Source organism: Theropithecus gelada, chromosome 4 (genome assembly GCF_003255815.1).
Source record: "Theropithecus gelada isolate Dixy chromosome 4, Tgel_1.0, whole genome shotgun sequence".
NCBI classification, from domain to species: Eukaryota; Metazoa; Chordata; class Mammalia; order Primates; family Cercopithecidae; genus Theropithecus; species Theropithecus gelada.
The window spans coordinates 113767637-113784657 of NC_037671.1; the positions used below are offsets into that span (position 1 = coordinate 113767637).

At 37.1% G+C, this 17021-nt stretch overlaps 1 protein-coding gene across 2 annotated transcripts in view; it reads left to right on the forward strand.

The window, feature by feature from the left end:
• Nucleotides 1-17021, forward strand: part of SYNE1 (spectrin repeat containing nuclear envelope protein 1) — a 528817-nt gene that overhangs the window by 221359 nt on the left and 290437 nt on the right. For both annotated transcript variants that reach the window (XM_025384518.1, XM_025384520.1), the window contains 7 exons: nucleotides 737-890; nucleotides 3104-3732; nucleotides 6571-6750; nucleotides 10090-10240; nucleotides 10567-10725; nucleotides 12607-12789; nucleotides 15500-15601. In XM_025384518.1, coding sequence (XP_025240303.1) covers nucleotides 737-890; nucleotides 3104-3732; nucleotides 6571-6750; nucleotides 10090-10240; nucleotides 10567-10725; nucleotides 12607-12789; nucleotides 15500-15601 — 1558 coding nt within the window. The remainder of the gene's footprint in view (nucleotides 1-736; nucleotides 891-3103; nucleotides 3733-6570; nucleotides 6751-10089; nucleotides 10241-10566; nucleotides 10726-12606; nucleotides 12790-15499; nucleotides 15602-17021) is intronic.

The window sequence follows — 17021 nt, forward strand, 5'->3', positions numbered from 1 at the left end:
AGAAATGGAGTTTTGCTGTGTTGGCCAGGCTGGTCTCAAACTCCTGACTTCAAGTGATCCACCTGCCTTGGCCTCCCAAATTGTTGGGATTACAGGCATGAGCCCCTGCACCCAGCCATGGAAGTTTTTTCTTAGTCCAATAGCATAGTCTTTAAAGTTATCAGAAATCTGTATTTTGGAATACTTGTAAGAGTCCTTTCCATGAATTTCCTTAAAGAAAAAGCAAATTTTGAACTGCAGCTGACTATAAACCACTTTTTGAGAAGAACAAAAGTAAAACAATAATTGTCTATGGATGACAAAAGTCTTAGGCCAGCCATGGTTAAAGACACAATTGATTAAAAAATTTGGTTACTTCCGTGGCACACAGCAATTTAACATAATGATAATTATTACTGATAACATATACTAAGGCATCAGAATTATAGGAATTTCATTCAATTTTGGAACACATGTTATACTGAGAGGGTATCCATAGATTAGATGTGCTTGTAAAGAAAGGAAAAGATGAAGAGTGCCTCATAGGACCATCAGGGTGGATGGTGGCAATGTTCACTGAGACAGGGAAGATTGTGAGTAAAGCAGGGTTTTGGAAGTAAAAAATATCAAGAGGTATAGAGTGTTCATGTATGACAACATTGCTTTTGCCCTTGGGTTAGCTTAATTCCCAAAATATATCATTAATCCTTTCTGTTTACTTATGGGACATTTTAACTTTAATACTTTGTCTATGTAGGATTAATTTTCTTCAGTCTGTGGTTGCTGAACACCAGCAATTTGATGAGCTGCTGCTTTCCTTTTCTGTCTGGATTAAGCTGTTTCTCAGTGAATTACAAACTACTTCTGAGATTAGCATAATGGACCATCAGGTAGCTCTTACTCGGCACAAGGTAAAGTGTTTTTTTTTTTTTTTTTTTTTTTTTTTTTAAGATTGAAGAAGAATTTTTTCCTAAAAGAGAGTTCTCAAATTAAAAAGAGATGCAACATTTAAAAAAAGTTTAAATGGTGGGAATTTAACTTTTTATTTATATGAAAATGTTTTAATAATTGAGCATATGAGTTAAGGCAATGAATTATGCAGACAAATTAAGCAGATAAAGCCACTTCAGATAAAATTGGCAACCATCTTAAGAAACTCTCTCTTCATAGTGGAGCAAATGATTTCTAGGATAAAGTGACAAGAATGTCCATTTTTAAGCTTCCCAGTTTGTTTCATTTCAATACTGAAAACTAACACTGAATTCAAATAGTTTAAGGATATAGTTTTTCTGAATTACTATTCAGCTTTAAAGTGATTTAAAGCTTATTTCCCTTCTTTATAAATTATGCATATGGAGGGGTGAAAAGATCTTTCTTCTGCCCTCTGAAGGTTCAATTAATTTGAATCTATGAAACAAACTGACAATAGACCAATTAACAGGAGAAATGGCAAACACATTTATTATGTGCATATTGTATGGGAGTCCCACAAAATATGAGGCTCTAAGAATAACTGGATGACTAAAGTTTTTATGTTATACAGAAAGCAATAGGAGCTGGGGCTTCAGGAGGGTAGTAGGGACAAGCTATGGGAGGGTGAGGGGAGGAAATGCACTATGAACAAAGGCTGTCTTACTATGCAGAAAAAGTTTCTCAGGTAGCATACCTCAGAATTACAGATGGCATCCTGTGCTGAAAGTCTCTCTGAGTGAGATGTCAGACCTTAAGGGACTTTCCTGTGAGTTATTCTTCCCTGGTTGATGATTATATTTCTTCTGGAGGAACTTGCCTTAGTCAGATAAAGGAGCATCAGGAAAAGCTCTTATTTGAATTTGCTGCTCCTCAGGTTTTCTCAGTTTAAAGTCCAAAGTGATATATTTTAGGGTGTAATTTTCTGAGTCCCCAACACATTATATCTATCCTAGCACCAGAAAACATTCGAAAATCCAGATATTGATTGTAAAGCATTGAAACAATGGAGATAAGCTACATAGTAAGCATATAGCAACATTTAACAACAGAGTATTTCATATTTATTGAGTGTTCACTCCTTGCTGGGTTCACTATTTGGTTTTGTGTCAGGGAAAAGCAACTTTCTTCTACCTTCAGGACAGGAGGTAGTTTTTACATCTTGGAGGAAGGTGCTCAGTAAATTTAGGCTCTACCCTCCAAAGAAACTGAGAGAGAGCAGCTATTTTCACTGATGTTTACATTTCAAAGGGACGGCTCCCACATCCTTCAGAAAAATATTCCAGAGGTGGAAAAACTGGCCAGAGCTTCAAGAAGAGTTACATCTCAAAGGGGCAGAGAATGAATTCACAATTACAAATTTTCTAAAGTAAATGCTCTAAGAAAAAAAAAGGTCGGAATCTGTAGTCAAGAGTAAGCTATCTGAAGTTCAGTGGTCAATCAGGGGGATCTTAAAGTCATTGTTGTCAAGATTAAGATAGGTGATAATTTCTATTTAATGGAAACCGCTGAGAATATTGCCAATTTTCTGCTAGATTTTAAACATGATTTATTGTGAGCTAGTCAAACTTCCTATACAGAAGTCTTGCATAAAATAAAACTCTGATTTGAAACTAATTTAATGGAAAAAGATGTCTTCATGGATTTTTGTCAACAGAAATTTTTAGTTAAAAGAATTAAATTTAGATTTTTAAATTTTTAGATTTAAAATTTTTTACATACATGCATCTTTTAAAATTAAAAATTTTTAAAGTTGAAATATTAAAAATGAGATATCTAAATACAAATATTTGTGTATAAATATATACCTATATGCATCTTTAAAATGTTAAAATTAAAATGTAAAATATATATAGGCATCTTTAAGAATCTTCCAGTGTTTTCATTTCTTTTAACTAACAATTTCTATCCACAAAGAAATTTTTTCCACAGAATTAATTACATAGTGCCAAAACAGAGTTGTGTTTTATGTGAAATATGTGGATCAGCAAAACAGAAAATTATGTGAATTTTCTAAGATTCACTGTAGATGATCTTTAAGTACTATACTATCCATGGTACTTAAAACAGGTCTTCACATCACGAACCCTGTAGAATACCTCTGTCATGGACTGTAGTGTATCTGAGGAATCAATAACTCTCTCTTCCCTTCCAGGACCACGCAGCAGAAGTAGAGAGCAAAAAGGTTGAATTGCAGAGTCTGCAGGGTCACTTAGCAAGGTTGGGTTCTCTGGGCCGTGCTGAGGACCTCCACCTCCTGCAGGGCAAGGCTGAGGACTGCTTCCAGCTGTTTGAGGAGGCCAGCCAGGTTGTGGAGAGGCGGCAGCTTGCCCTGTCCCATTTGGCAGAATTCCTCCAGAGCCATGCCTCTCTGTCCGGCATTCTCCACCAGCTGAGGCAAACGGTGGAAGCAACCAACAGTATGAATAAGAACGAGTCTGATTTGATAGAAAAGGACCTCAATGATGCTCTTCAAGATGCTAAAGCATTAGAATCTGCTGCTGTCAGTCTCGATGGCATTCTTTCCAAAGCCCAATACCATCTGAAAAGTGGGAGCTCTGAGCAAAGGACTTCCTGCAGAGCCACGGCTGATCAGCTCTGTGGAGAGGTAGAAAGGATCCAGAACCTTCTGGGAACCAAGCAGAGTGAGGCAGATGCCCTGGCAGTGTTGAAAAAAGCATTCCAAGACCAGAAAGAGGAGCTTCTGAAAAGCATTGAGGACATTGAAGAAAGGACTGACAAAGAGCGACTGAAAGAACCTACCCGCCAAGCTCTTCAGCAGAGGTAAAGGAAACTGTCACAGCCACTTGTCTCTTTTCTTTTGTATTTGTTCTGGAATTAACTTTTATGCAAAACTTTATTAGGACCGTGAAAGGAAAATAAAAACTCAGGACCCCAATTCACTCTGCCAAAAGAAAGAAATTAAGCTGAGAGCTGAGTCATGCAAGAAGCGGCCTTTCGTTTTGTTCCTAAACAGATAGATACAGAGAAAAGGTTCAGTATCTCCATAGGTAGCTGCTCTATGTTCACCTTATCTTAAGTAAAGTGCTGATTTACTGAGCACGAGATGAATTCATAATTGACTATTCCCTGCCTGCTTCTTTTCTCTTGCAATACATGGATTAACCTTCTCCTCTCTCTTTCCCCTCCAGCCCATTTTTCCCCTTTAAGTGTTGAAGCCCTCAAAATCATCTTTGGAGAAAGGTATAAACCACAGACTGTTTCTGTGATTTCATATTTATTTCTTCCAGGCATGTCCTTAACCCTGTCTCAGATACTTTTTGGTTTACAGTACCATATTTAGCAACTTTTTTTTTTTTTTACCAGTTTGAAGATAAGATTAATGACTAATTTGACACTTGAGAAGTACTAAAATTTCTTTGGATTTCTTAAGGATTTCCCTAAAGTCTTTTTATGAGCAAAGAATGTATAGATCTTATTATCTATTTTTAAATAATTTTTTACTGATGGGAGAAAGGACTCATCTTCTGTAACAAGAATGAAGGCAGAAGAGAAAGGGAGTGATCCTAGTAGTTTTGGTGGTAAAAAGTATGAGGGAATTCCTCCCTGGTGGCTGAGAGCCTCTTGGTAGAGACTGGTGCAAGCTCATCAGTTCAGAGGAGAGGGCAGATGTTGGAGGAGAGAAAATGGTGTGAAACAGTTTTCTTGTAGAGGGTAGCTTAGGAAGGTGATGAGCTGTCATTTGAGCTCTGTGTTCATTTAAAGTGAAACCAATCAGCTTGGCAGAGTCATTCTCTACAACTACATTTAACTGTTTGCTTAGTGGTATGGAGAGGCAGAGGAGTGGGTTTAAGTAACCAAAGCTGAGCTTTTGTCAGGTGAGTCCATTTGAGAAGCAAACAGGTCAAAGATAAGTTCCCTTAGTAAATTTGAGAAGTAACTGTTTTCTTAAAACTGTAGCCTTCTTTTCAATCTTTTTTCCTTCTTAATAGAACCTTCTGACTCCCGTTTTCAGGGCCACTTTCTCTTCCATTTTTTTTTTCAGTGGGCAAAGAAACAACTGAAATGTATTCATGCCAAGGTATTCATGATTGATAAAGATTATGTTGTTCCTGACAAGACCATTGCTGGTTGTTTGCTTTTAACCAGAATCAAACATTAAGTTGAGGATTTAGTCAGATGATAGTGGAGTCAATATTAGGACTGGGCTCCTGAGATTATACCCTTTATAGGCAATAGATTATCTCATTAGTTTAGCAAATTTACAAAAGGGAATGATACTTGGGAAGAAAAAATAGCCTCCAGAATAAGGTGCCTAGTGTCACTCACCCTGGAAGCCAGCAGTATCATTGGTGCTGCAGGGTGGCATGGCCTTCTTAGGCCAAGCAGACAGGAGATCCTAAAATTGCCAGAGTAGAAAGCCCAGGTTGGGCTAAAGAGCCACATCAGTACCCACAACACTGCACTCACCAAAGTCACACATCGGGTACAGAAAATGTTATATTGAATTAATGGACTTATTTAAATTCCAGTCATACTAATGCTTCACTGTGCCACCTTGGGAAAACCTCTTCTCTTCTTGTAAGGTGGGGATAATGAGAACACGTGCCCCAGCCACCATCTTTTGGGAATTAAATGGGGTAAAACATGCGGACTCATTTTGTGAACTCTGCAGACCTATCTCAAACTGTAAGAATGAAGAGTCAACAGCTGCCTCTATATGGCCACTTTTTTTTTCTTTGAAACAGGGTCGTGCTCTGTCACCCAGGCTAGAGTGCAGTGGTGCAGTCACAGTTCACTGTGGCCTCAAACTTTTGGACTCAAGTGATCCTCCAGCCTCAGCCTCCCACATAGCTGAGACTATACACATGTACCACCACACCCAGCTAAATTTAAAAACTAATTTTTTTTTTTGTAGAAATAAGGTCTTGCTGTGTTGCCCAGGTTGGTCTTGAATTCCTGGTCTCAAGCAATTCTCCCACCTTGGCATCCCAAAATGCTGAGATTATGAACGTGAGCCACTGTGGCTGGTGATATGGCCACTTTTTTATAAATGCTCTGATATTAATAGATTAGAGACAAAAATGATCATTTCCTTATGGTAATCTTTTCAACAAGGTAGGTAATTTAAATTATATATATATATATTATATATTATATATATATAATATATGTGTGTGTGTATATATATATATAGCAGAGCTCAATAAAGCTAATATGATATTGAATGAAACAACTATAATCCTTAAACATTATTATTTACATGGATTGAACCTCATGACCCAGAAACATTTCTTACCAATGATTTTACAGTAAGTATTTACCTAGTTAGCCTATGAGATCAGCCTTAGTTTTGAAAATCTTATACCATCAAAGCAAAGTACAAAGAAAATACAAACTTAACAGAAGGTTGATGGTGAGTATTAAGAATGACTTTCAATGTTTTCTGAGGTACAGTCTGAGTTATTTTGCAAAATTAACTTTAAAAGTACCTTCATCCATTGATAAACATCAATTTAATTTCTGTGTTAAAAGTTTCTACTGTCTAAATAAGTAGAAACTTTATGGTTTCTGCTTTATGGTCTCATCATATACTTATGGAGAAGAAATTTGTTTACTACTTTTAGTAAATTCATAGGAAAATAACATTTTAATTCACAGGTTAAGAGTGTTTAATCAGCTAGAAGATGAATTGAATTCTCACGAGCATGAACTATGTTGGTTGAAAGACAAAGCCAAGCAAATTGCCCAGAAAGATGTAGCTTTTGCACCTGAAGTTGACAGGGAGATAAACCGCTTAGCAGTCACCTGGGATGATACCAAAAGACTAATTCATGAAAAGTAAGTCAAAACCCACCCAGTTCTTGTTTTTAGCTTCCCACTTATTTTGTGACATTGGGACATTGCCTGTTTTGCATTGATGTGATCAGTAGTTAAATATATTTTACCATTTTAGGTATTCTGTGTCACTTTCATAACATTGAAAATTTACTTATTTCTACAGAAATTTATTGAGAATGTTGCTTTGAGATAACAATTATAGGCCAGGCACGGTGGCTCACGCCTGTAATCCCAACACTTTGGGAGGCCAAGGCAGGCGAATCACCTGAGGTCAGGAGTTTAAGACCATCCTGGCCAACATAGTGAAATCTCGTCTCTACTAAAAATACAAAAATTAGCCGGGCATGGTGGAGGGTGCCTGTAATACCAGCTACTCGGGAGGCCGAGGCAGGAGAATCACTTGAACCCTGGAGGTGTAGGTTGCAGTGAGCCGAGATCACATCATAGCATTCCAGGCTGGAAGACAGAGTGAGACTCCTTCTCAAAAAAAAAAAAAAAAAAAAAAAAATTACATTTGGAATTCAATGCTTAAAGCAGGAGTTGTCAACAGTTACGAAGTGCTACCATGACAGCCTTAACTTTTAATTTCATATTTTTTTTGTTTTGTTGTAGTTGTTTGTAATTGAGGTATAATTTAAACACATTTAAATTTACTTTTTTTTCATATGCAATGCTATCAGTTTTGACAAACTTATACAGTTGTGTAACTGTTAAATTTCACAATGAAAGTTCTACCACCTAAAACATGGCCTTATCTCTTCCCTTTGCCCTTAGCCCCCCTGGCAACCAGGGATCAGTTTTCCACATCTATAGTTTTGTCTTTTCTTAGAATCATTTATAAACAAAATCACATAGAATGTGACCTGGCTTCTTTTATTCTGGCTTCTTTTATTTAGCACAACATATGTCATTGTGTGTGTCAAAAGTTCATTCATTTTTTTATAGCTGAATATTCCACTGAATGGGTTTACTACAGTTTATTCAATTACTGGGTGATGGACAATTGGGTTCTTTCCAGTTTGGATGATTATAAATAGTGTTTATAAACATTCACATTCAAATTTTTGCATGTATGTAAGTTTTTATTTCATTTGGGTAAATAATCTAAAAGTGAGACTGGATTGTATAGCAACATATATGTTTAACTTTATATGAACCTGCCAAATTATTTTTCAAAGTAGTTGCACCATTTTGCACTCACACCAGTCATGTGTAAGATTTCCAGTTGCTCCACGTAATTTCCAGCACTTGGTATTGTGATGTTTTTGTTTATTTGCTTGTTTGACATTCTACTAGATGTGTAGAGCCATCTGTGTGTGTGTGTGTGTGTGTGTGTGTGTGTGTGTGTGTGTCTTTAACTCCTCACTGTGGAGCAGGACTAACTCATAAGCATTGTGCCAAGAATTGGCACATTTTGTTTTTAATTTGTATATCCCTGATGACTGATGTTGAGCGTATTTTGATATGTTATTTGCAATCTGTTTATCTTTTTAAATATTCAAGTTGGCCGATTTGGGTGATTTTTTTGTTATTGAGGTTTTTTTTATATCAATACAATCCCAATCAAAATGCCCACAGAAGTTTTGTAGAAATTGACAAGATGATTTAAAAATGTATACATAAAAACACAAGACCTACTAGAATAGCCAGTACAGTTTTCAAAAAGAATTGGAGGACTTTGCTGGCAGCTCTGGTACCTAAAATAATTAAGTGAGTAAATAAATAAATAACAAATGAAAAAGAATTGGAGGACTTATACTAGCTGGTTTCAGTGTGATACAGGCTGAAGGGTAAACATATAAACTAGTGGAACACAGTCAGAAATAGACCCAGACATATACAGTCAATTGTTTTGACAAAAATATAAAGAAAATTTGGTGGAGAAAGAATTATCTTTTCAATAAATGGTACTAGAACAATTGGACATTCATATGCATTTAAAAAAATGACCCTCAACATATACTTTACATCATGTACAAAGGTCTTTTAAACAAAATTCAGAGCACATTATATAATGTAGACTATTAATGCAGGCATTTTAAATTGAATCATGTTGTGCAAACTTTATTCTGTATTATTAAACATTATCCTACATTGTGATTTCTTAGAGGTTGCACAGTGTCCTATCATAAGAATGTATCAGGATTTATTTAATTATTGACCTGTTTTTAACATTTTGGTTATTTCTATATTTTCTCCTATTACAAATAATGGTGTGAAGAATATCACTTTACCTAAATCTTAGTGCACATAATTTTATTTCTTTGGAAAAATCTCTAGATGTAAACTTGCTTGCTCAACAGCATTTTATTCTTTTGTTACTGTTTCTTTTATGAAACAGTCTCCCTCTATTGCCCAGGCTGGAGCACAGTGGTGTGATCTTGGCTCACTGCAACCTCTACTACCCGAGTTCAAGCCTTTCTCATGCCTCAGCCTCCTAAGTAGCTGAGATTACAGGCGTGCGCCACCAAGCCAGGCTGATTTTTGCATTTTGAGTAGAGACGATGTTTTGCCTTGTTGGCCAGGCTGGTCTCGAACGACTGGCCTCGAGTGATCAGCCTGCCTTGGCCTCGCAAAGTGCTAGGATTATAGGCATGATCCGTGACACCCAGCCGTTTTGTGTGTGTGTGTGTGTGTGTTTGTTTAAAAAAAAAAAAAGCCTACAGCTTCCAATATTCCAAGAGGGTCTCCCATCCAAGTACTAACCAGGCTGGACCCTGCTTACCTTCACAAGATCAAATGAGATCAGGTGCATTTGAGGTGATATGGTTGTAGACCACCTTATTTTTATAAACAGCAGCTATCTTCTCATTTTGACAGTTTTCAGGGTAGTCATATCCAATGAGAATTTATTCCATTGAGATGGAAGAGAAAATCTGACATATACGTTAATTACTGAGTAATCTTTTTATTTGTTAGTTTCGGGCTATGTTTTGTTTTATTGTTGTTTTATTTCCTGCAACATATGCCATTATGAAATAATTAAAACCACATGGAAAAAGACAATTAAAAAAAACCAAAACATTTGGGTGACTCATCTATGTAAGTTTGAGTTGGCAAGAACATATATTACTTCTTTGTCTTTGAGTTCATAGATTTTATTTCAATGGTTGTGTGCATCCCTCATTCACAGAGAATATTTTGGACATTGGAGTAAGTAGGATTAACCAGCAGCACTAGTTTGAGATCAGTATGTAGAAATACGCTTTTCTCTTGATTCCAGAATCCATCTATGAGTATTAATACCTTTATGTAGTGAAACATCAAGTCCAATTGTAGGGAACTCTCCCCTTTCCTGATACATGACACCAAATAATATATTTTCTTTAATCATTACAGTCAGGGTCAATGCTGTGGACTTATTGACTTAATGAGAGAATATCAGAACCTGAAGTCAGCTGTATCTAAAGTCTTAGAAAATGCCAGCAGTGTGATTGTAACCAGAACTACCATTAAAGATCAAGAAGATCTTAAATGGGCTTTTTCCAAGGTAAAATTCAAAATGTGTTTATGTTGGTGTTCTGCTTTAGTAGATCTGGTTTTTAGTCATAAAGCAATTATCTGCCCAATTCTTGTCTGTATACTTAGATGTGGATAATTCATGCTAACAAGCTCAACTTTTTTTCCCCTAGGAATACTGACATTCTAGGATTCTAGCAACTCAAGCAAATGGTGTTATATATATTTGTATAGTTAATTAATATCAATAATTTCTGCATAAGGTCAATTATGAATTAAATTTCCTAGAGGCAAATGGTTTTAAACTCATGACTTATCACTGACTATTTTATTAATTAAGAAATAATTTATCCACAGCATGAAACTGCCAAGAACAAAATGAATTACAAACAGAAAGACTTGGATAACTTTACCAGCAAAGGAAAATACTTGTTATCTGAACTGAAAAAAATTCACAGTAGTGATTTCAGCTTGGTGAAAACAGACATGGAGAGCACCGTGGACAAATGGCTGGATGTAAGATAATCACCTGGGAGTCTGCAAATCATTTCAATAATCACATTTCCCAATCAAATTTTTGGGCAAAGGGTTATTCAAGGATGTGAATTTCACTTTTTTTTTTTTTTTTTTTTTTTGAGATGGAGTTTCACTCTTGTTGCCCAGGCTGGAGTGCAATGGTGTGATCTCAGCTTACCGCAACCTCTGCCTCCCCGGGTTCAAGCAATTCTCCTGCGTCAACCCCCCAAGTAACTGGGATTACAGGTGCACACCACCACGCCCAGCTAATTTTGTATTTTTAGTAGAGACAGGGTTTCTCCATGTTGACCAGGCTGGTCTCCGACTCCTGACCTCAGGTGATCTGCCTGCCTTGGCCTCCCAAAGTGCTGGGATTATAGGCATGAGCCATTGCGCCCGACTGAATTTCACTTTTAACATTTAGTACTAAATGCGAAATGATAGTCTGAAGAAAAACAGTGCTCACATAAAGTTTAGAAATAGTAAAAAATGTATCTGTTTTGTAAAAACTTATCATCAGACTCTTGGGAATTTCACTTGATAGCCTCGGTCATAACAAATTATAACTCTGAATGTTTTTCTGTCCCAAACTATGAAATTATAGATAAAAAAGAAGAATTTATAAATATTCTATAGGATATTAAACCATAATATATAATAATTTAAAGTAATAAGGCTATAATTTTGCATTGGAAAACATTGCACTTGAAATTTACATCTTTGGGTTTTAGTTCTTGCTGTGTCACTTACCAGCTATGTGACCACAGAACAAGTCACTTGATTTTCCTGGAACTCTATATATCAATCCATAAATATTTTACATTACCTTTCAGCTGAAAAATTCAGTGCTCTGTTGACCTCCTATCAAAATCTAGTTTCAGAAGTACTGTGGTTCCCCTACTTAAGCTAAATTTACCAGTTAGACTTTGATATTTGTGTAATATAATAAAATAATTTGGGGGCAGCAGAAAACCCTATATATATGCTTCCACTTTTAAAAGAACATTCTTTGGCTGGGTGCGGTGGCTCATGCCTTTAATCCCAGCACTTTGGGAGGCCGAGGCGGGCGGATTACTTCAGGTCAGGAGTTCGAGACCAGTCAGGCTAACATAGTGAAACCCCATCTCTACTAAAAATACAAAAAATTAGCCGGGTGTGGTGGCAAGCGCCTGTAATCCTAGTTACTCTGGAGGCTGAGGTGGGAGAATCGCTGGAACCCAGGAGGCAGAGGTTGCAGTGAGCTGAGATCGCGCCACAGTACTCCAGCCTGGGAAACAGAGTGAGACTCCATCTCAAAAAAAAAAAAAAAGAACATTCTTTTCTTTTCTTTTTTTAGCATGCTATTTTTTTTTAAATTTATAGCCTTTGGGATGTTAGTGCCTATCATTATAGGAAGAGTGATAAGCAATACTATTTTATTTTAATGTGCAAAATTGGTTGCTTTCATATGCATTATGTAATAAATATGTTTGAATCTAATTAATGCTAATTGTACCTAAACGTTACAAATAAAAATGCTTATTGTTATTACTTTCAAAAATAAATACAACACTGTTCTTGATGGACCTTTGTCCTGTAGAATTCAACCTTATAATGAGTTACAGTAGATTCTAATGGACCTGTTGTTGTTAGTATCCCAATTTACAAATGAAAATGCAATGTCTCAGGAATTCATACACCTCTCCCAATGACAGAAGCAATTTATGTATTGGTTAGCATTTACATGAGTCAGGTGCACTTATTAGATTACAATAATTTTTGTGAAACTGTTTGTCAGTCAGAATATACTTTTCTGATAAAAGAAGCATTGGTACTTTGCTTGGGGGGATGATCACGTTACGCCTCTGACTATGAATGCCATGGCTTCTGTTTCTCTCCTAGGTAGCAGAGAAACTTGAAGAAAACATGGATAGGCTGAGAGTAAGCCTGTCCATTTGGGATGATGTACTCTCAAGTAGAGATGAGATTGAGGGATGGTCAAACAACTCTGTTCCACAGATGGCAAAAAACATCAGCAACCTGGACAACCGCCTCAGAGCTGAAGAACTGCTTAAAGAATTTGAGGTAAACTGACTGTGTTGACATATGGGAACTGGTGGCATATTGTCGACCAGAATATGAAAAAAAAGAAAAAAAAGTCTTAAAAGTGTATTCTTCTTTTAACTTTTATTTATTTATTTATTTATTATTATTATTTTTATTATTTGAGGCAAAGTTTGGTTCTGTCGCCCAGACTGGAGTGCAGTGGTGCTCCAGATCTCGGCTCTGCAATGTCCGCCTCCTGGGTTCAAGCGATTCTCCTGCCTCAGCCTCCCGAGTAGCTGGAATTACAGGCATGCGCCACCACACTTGGCTAATTTTTGTATTTTTAGTAGAGATAGGATTTCACCATGTTGGCCAGGCTGGTCTTGAACTCCTGACCTCAGGTGATCTACCCACCTCAGCCTCCCAAACTGCTGGGATTACAGGTGTGAGCCACTGCTCCAGACCTTCTTCTTCTTTTTAGGGGCATGGAAGAGCATTAGAGAACTCTTACCTATCTTTTGCTATTTAATTTGAATAGGTTATGAATAAAAGGATTTTTCTTTGTATTTTTATCTATGCTTATTTAGGGCTCTTTAAAGCATCAGTAGAAAAGCAAAAGTCTATAAAATCTATAATTGTTCCCATTCATCGGAGAATATGTCATCTTTCTACTTAAAAACCAAATTGGAAGTGTTTGTAATCTAGTAATATTTAGTACCTATTTTTCCGTATTCAAAAAAATCCCAAACTGCTCACTGAGTCCTTAGCATGTCCTCTTATTATGCCAGGTAGTGGGTTCTTCCACTTCCTTTTCAAAAATGGAAGAAAATCAGAGATTGGAGGGTCACAGGCTTCCACAAGAGTCCCTGGCTTTTAAAGTTCTAGTCACCAATTCACTTTAAACTTTATTCCTATTTCTTGCAATGATTTGTTAATCATTCTTCAAACTCTTAATGAGCACCTAAGATATGTCAGGCACTGTTTTAGACATTGAAAATATAATAGAAAAACAGAAAGTCCTACCCTCATACAATTTACATTATTTATATTGCAGTATATATTATATATAAAATATCAAGTAGTAATTGGGCTATGATAAAAGTGGAGTAGGGTAAAGACAAATAGAGTGAGGAGATAGTGACTTTGGTCCAGAGAAATATACATGAATGAATTGTATTACCTAACTTATTTGTCTTTGATCCAAAGAACATTCTCAATGTTTTGTTATCTAATTCCAATCTCTGAGGGCGATCAGGAGAAGAAATTATTCAGACTAAAAGCACAGGCAGGGGTGATGGATACCGCAGTGTCCTCGGCTGTTGTCTCTGATGCTAAACTAACATTACAGCTCCAGAGTGGCCTGCACTGGATCCAGCTTATACCAGCTTGCAAAAGTCAATTGTTAAATGTTCAGGAATTTTGTGAGCCAGTGTTAAAAACAACCATTATTAAAAATTAGACTGTAAATAAATTTACAATTAAATAAGTTCCATTGAATATAAAGGTAATGACAAAAAATATATATATAACACTTTCCATTATTCTTCTACACATCACTACTGTTACCTAGGTCTTTGAGTTATTGACATCTATGGTATCATGGTTGAAATATTTTAGAACAATGTACTACTGTGTATGTCTTCCACTCCGTGTGCTGTGATGTCATGTCGTAGCTTACCATGGTGGTAAATGCTACAAATGAGGGCTTTTTGTGGGAGGTTGAGAGGGAGTTGTTAAAGTAATCAACTGCTATTGACCTCAGAAATCCAATGATTCAATATGCTTCTGAGCCACATTAGATATGAGCAGGTTCAGTTAGTCACAAAGATGGGTTATTTATGTTACCCACTGTCCATGTGACACACTAGCTAATAAAATCAGTGAATTGGATTCAGCCCAGTGCCCACAGAGCTGTTCCCGCTGCAGTGTAGTGAGTGTAGATAAGGAGGGAGATTCCTCAGTTGCCTGGCCAGCTTCTGGAGAAAGCCAGAGGGACTGACAGCTCATCATGTCTTCCAGTACGGAAATTCCTTTCTGAATTGAAGGCATCAGTAGGTTTGCTAGTGTCCACAAAGCACCAAAATGCCATTTTTGAGAGGAATAGTTTATTAAATGCTCCTTCGTGGCCTCAAATAACTAATGAAGTTTACAAGCCTCTCATTTGTATCATAATTCTTTGATCGTTCTTTCCTCTTCTTTATGTTACTATTGGTACAAAAAAAGGCAAAACAGTGTATATCGATTTCTTAATGAATCTGTTTCTCCTTTAATATCCTTTAAATTTTTATTTGAAACGTTCGTTCATATTACACATAGCCTACAGTAACTAGGCACTCCTTGTTAGGCACTTCAACACTCGCTTTGAAATGCTTCTTCAAGAGTTTCATGCTGCCATAGTAACCAGTAATATTAAAGTTAATGAATAAACGACAGTTAGCCTGTTGAAAATCCCCGCTGACTCAAGACTTTGGATCAGTGTTTAATTTTTTTCCAGCTTTTTTTTCCTAATAAAAAGGAGTGGAGAGAAACAAAAGTTCTGCACACTCCTTCACATTCCCAGCAGAAGCTAATTGTAACATTTTCCACGTTTCTACGTCATGACAGCCCTCAGAAAAATGAAACAGATTTTATTTTTTACACTGGCTTAAAGTTGGGGTATTTTGACAAAGTTAGCTCTTCTTGAAATTATTAAATGCCAAATATAGCATGTCAGTGTTTTTCATTAGTTATGCTTCTTCCCTTTTGTCAGTCTGAAGTTAAAAACAAAGCATTGAGATTGGAAGAACTGCATTCCAAAGTTAATGATCTGAAAGAATTAACTAAAAATCTAGAAACACCGCCAGACCTTCAGGTAAGCATTTTGTAATAACTGCTAGACTTTCATCCGTTTTGTAATAACTACCATATACTAGACTTTCTGTCTCTCTCTCTCTCTGTGTGTGTAGATATGTATCTTATATATATGATATATATATATGTATCTCCTTTATATGTCCTCAATGTTATCATCATCATCCTAATTCCAAGGAAACGTAGATCATATCAGACATGGGGGTCAAAATATTAATATATTTTCACATTCCTTGGGCCAGTATTAATAGCATATTTCCAACTTGAATATTATAATAAGGGTAGTTCTTTTTTTTCCTACTGAATTTCGGAAGCATTATCAGCCAAGTTGCCTCATGGACCATTTCATGTCTAGACAGGGACAGAACCCCCTCTGTTTTTGGTGTTTTTGATGTTGTTTGTTTGTTTGTTTGTTTTTTGAGACAGGGTCTCACTCTGTCACCCAGGCTGGAGTGCAGTGGTGCAGTCTCAGCTCACTGCAACCTCTGCCTCCCAAGTTCAAGTAATCCTCCCACCTCAGCCTCCCTAGTAGCTGAGACGACAGAAATGCGCCATCATGGAAGGCTAATATTTTAAAGTTTTTATAGACAGGAGATTTCACCAAGTTGCCGAGGCTGGTCTTGTACTCCTGAACTCATGCAATCTGCCTGCCTTGGCCTCCCAAAGTGCTGGGATTACAGGTGTGAGCCACCACGCCCAGCCTAGAAACCCCTCTTATGAATGTTGATATTCTTATTGATATTTCCCTAATGCTGTTACTCAATAACTGAGTTTAGAGGGATCACCACTGTAAACCTCCCTTCATGGCCCTTCAGATGGCACAAATCCACAGGAACCATGAAGCAGGCCGGGGTAGATCGGCACTGGTCAGGACACCTGGGCTATTTCAGGGCCCAAGCCCTGGAAGCATCCAGCATGGTGGGTCTCTTTGGCCTGCCAGCCCCACTGGCCCCAGGCTCAGGATTCTGCTGCATCCCTTTAGCTTCTGGATGTGTTACTGCTTTTGTCGATTTTCTCTACATTTCCTTTCTTCTTCTTGTGCATTTGTCTTTGATTTGCTGCTTTGGGTCAAGCAATCAATCTAGTTGATCAGTTATGCTTTTGCTCTGACCTGAGACTCCTTGTTCATCAGTACCATTGGGGATGATATACATGCACAGGAATGCTAGAAGTTTCATGGGAAGTAAGAAGACACAAAGGAGGTGCTATTCATATGTAAAAAAAGATAAAGAGTCCTTATGCATGCCACCTGTGTTGGGGATATCAATGGTTAACAGTTGGACTTTTGCAGAGTTGAGGCAGGATCTTCAGAGAGAGTTATTGGTGTACTCTAGTCTTCTCTTTCTTCCTTTATCTCTCTCTCCTTTTCTCTCTCTCTCTCTGTCTCTCTCTCTCTCACACACACACACACGTGCGTGTGC